The 3,216-nt window shown below is 40.2% G+C and overlaps 1 protein-coding gene across 1 annotated transcript in view; it reads right to left on the reverse strand.

The window, feature by feature from the left end:
* Positions 1-2,808, reverse strand: part of LOC108245953 (protein turtle homolog B) — a 202,803-nt gene extending 199,995 nt beyond the window's left edge. Inside the window, exon 1 of the mRNA XM_017433219.2 lies at positions 2,556-2,808. Within this exon, the coding sequence (XP_017288708.1) occupies positions 2,556-2,619 (64 nt within the window). The 5' untranslated portion in view covers positions 2,620-2,808. The remainder of the gene's footprint in view (positions 1-2,555) is intronic.
* Positions 2,809-3,216: the final 408 nt, after the last annotated feature.

A 3,216-nucleotide genomic window follows, 5' to 3' on the forward strand; every position in this document is an offset into this window, starting at 1 on the left:
CTTTGTAAGTATTGGTGTTCAGGAAGCACTTGTGCATTTATATGTACATTATAATGTTGCTTTTGTTGTTTTAATTCATGTAAATACACAGGTGTGATACCTTAGTATATGTTTTGGTCCAAAACATATACTAAGGTATCCCATAATAGACATATACCAAAACCTTTGGTATATGTCTATTTTGGATTTATAGCCCCCCCTGGAGAAAACTCCACCAGCTGCCACTGCATTGTACTATAATTTGTTTACTATTGAACTGTTGAATTCTCGTGAACCTTGGCTCTGTGGACGTCACACATCAGTGGGGGCCACAGAAAAAGCCGAAAACACCCAAATGGTTTCTTCAATGTTCGGTATAAAAAAAAAATTCTTATTTTATTTTATTTTTTTTGGGGGGGGGGGGATTTTACAATAAGATTATTTTATGAGTTTCTTTCAACTCATGTTGGCTTCAAAACACTTCAGTTCAGCTTTAAAATAACTTTTACTCCAGAGGACTTCTGTCTGCAGAGGGAAACCACAGGCCAGCCCATAGAAATTACCATAAGGGCTAAAACATTTGAAATTTATTTGCAGTTGTAAAATACCTAGCAGATAAAACTTAAAAATACAATAATAAGCTAAAAAGAAGATCTTGGAAAAACAGGTTGAAAAATATTGAGACTAAAAGAAAGTGTAGGGCCCCCTTTGTGGCCTTTAACTTGGGTTTTAAAATGACTAAATCCTTTTCTGCAGAGAGTCCATACTTGGCTTCAGACTCCACAGAAAGGACAAGGTCCGCTGTAGGTGGCTCTAGTCCTTCTCATCATGCCAGGTCTCAGCCTCACATTAAGCCCTTCCTCAGATCAAATTTCCATCACAAATGAGCTACAGTGCAGTTTCAAACTGTTTAAATCAGTGGTTCTCAAATTTTAGGCACAACACCTATGGGGAGACTACTTCTAAAGTTTTTTATTTATTTTGTTCTTAAAATGTTGTTGGGAATTTGACTTGTTTTGGGGTTACACAAACTGTGTTTCCATGTCAGACAGACCATACGCTGCACTGTGTGGAGAATGCACTCCTTACTATTCAAGAGGTGCGTGACCCCGATAGAAGTCATGACAGAGAGTTTCTCTATCAGAGGAAAGGATTGCCAGCTGGAGGTCAGACTGATAATGGTTGAGGTGGGTTAATCTGAGCGGGACATCCGGCATATAAACTGGCTGCTGATACACGGCTTGAAATGATGCAAACTCTGTTTACTCACAAAGTATCTCCACGTGTCACTGTGGACTCACTGAACAACAAAAAAAATCAAATAAGACAGAGGTAGGAGGAAATTCAGTGAGGCTTAAAACTAAAATTTGACTGTGTCTAAAAAGTGTGAGCTGACCAGATTAAGTATAAAAAATTGTATGTCACAAGATGAAACATCATCCAGAAATGTTAGAAAACCACTTGAGTTTTTAAAAACAAAACTTGTATATCCTGATATAAAATTACTTTATAATCAGCATCATTGAAGATAAAACATTTAATCCTAAATAGTGTGATGAAATAACAACCCTCACTTAAAAGTAGGATTTCTAATTTTCTGCCTGAATACCTGTTTGTTTTTGTTTTTCACAGACTGAACTTTCATCAGTTTTTTTTTCACAGTTGGTTTTATTTTTAATATTACAGTGAAAATAGAATGTTTTATTTAACTCTTAGATATTTGTTGGGTTACTGTACATAGATTGGACTTTATTTTTATATTCTAAAAGTGATTGCACAATGTTTTATTTCTCTCTAAAAACACGTTCACATTTTCGAACCAAGAGAAAAAAAACATGTGAATAATGGGTGTTATTGTTATTATTATTAGTAGAATAGTAGTACTATAAATTACAGTAAAGTTTGAGTCATGTTTAGGAAGGGGATGGGGGTATTGTTCCTTCAAAGGGGAGCGCGGCATGAAAAGTTTGAGATTGAACTCAATGGCATGGCGCTCCCTCTGGCGGTCAGAACCAGTAATGACACCCGGTCTGCAGTATTACAGGAAGAGGTTAAAATCCTGTCACAGCATTTTAATGACATCCACACCGGCACATCAGTAGCTACTAATCTCGTTTGCCCTCACATTTCACGGAACGACGTCAAGCCGGCGTGAAAAGAAGCCAGCTGCCGCAGTCCAGAAGCTGCCCGCAAAATGCCCCAGAGCTCCGGCAGAGAAACTCACACCGTCTGGAGAGGATTATCACAAGCCAAATGGACTATTTTACTCTTACAACTGCAACACAATGCCATGAATAAATAATAACCCAATCCATGTTGCTTCACAGTGAGACAGACTGTTATGTTAGTCAGCTGCTCACGAACCGGTTCGTCTCCATCATCATGGACCGCCCGGCTCCACTCAGGTGATGAACACGTATAAACTTCACGACGTAAAGTGAGACATTTTTAACACACAAGCTCGATATTCAAAATCAGCAAACAGCAAGCAATGAAACCCCTTTTGAAATAAAACATAAGATTTAAAACTTGAACATAAAACCGTCGGTGGATCCCGATTCTGCACTTCGACTCACCTTGAGCGGCCGTTCCTCGGGTGCTGAAAACACTTGCTATCAAAGTGGCCACATACCAAATCATAGTACTGTTACCGACCAGAAAAAAGCCTCATCATATCTCAAAGTGCCCCTTTCGGTGGATCTTTCATCTCCCAGGACAAACGGAGACTGGTCGGTATCCGTGTTTTCCCCTAACCGAGTCCTGGACAATTTCCCATCGGCGGCTTCCCCTTTCTCTTCCCCTCTCCTCCGTTCTCCTCTCGCATCCTGAGACGGATCACCTGCGCCAATGGAGCGAGAGCAGACGGCGCCGTGAAACCAAGCACGAGACTTCAGATGCCCAAGCCCCGCCTACCGCGCTCCTTTCATTGGTCAGCGTGGGAAGAAGACGGTCGATGATTGGTTCCCTGCAGTGTCGCTTTTATATTTAAGAGCGGTGAGTTCCCTAGACCCGTTAATGCTCGGAAATTTCATGTTCCTGCTTTAGGGAACGATTTCAGCCTTTTTCAAGTAATTTATAAAATAAAAGTTATGATCTAGTGATGTTTTTAAATGATGCTCTGTGAAATAGTGATCAATAGAAAGTCCCTCATCGGCCACAACATCAGTCGCAGAGCATGAAGGAAGGAAGAGTATGCTGGTGTAGATTCTCAGTCATCCAGGACATGCTAAATCCAAA

This window comes from Kryptolebias marmoratus, linkage group LG13 (genome assembly GCF_001649575.2).
Source record: "Kryptolebias marmoratus isolate JLee-2015 linkage group LG13, ASM164957v2, whole genome shotgun sequence".
NCBI classification, from domain to species: Eukaryota; Metazoa; Chordata; class Actinopteri; order Cyprinodontiformes; family Rivulidae; genus Kryptolebias; species Kryptolebias marmoratus.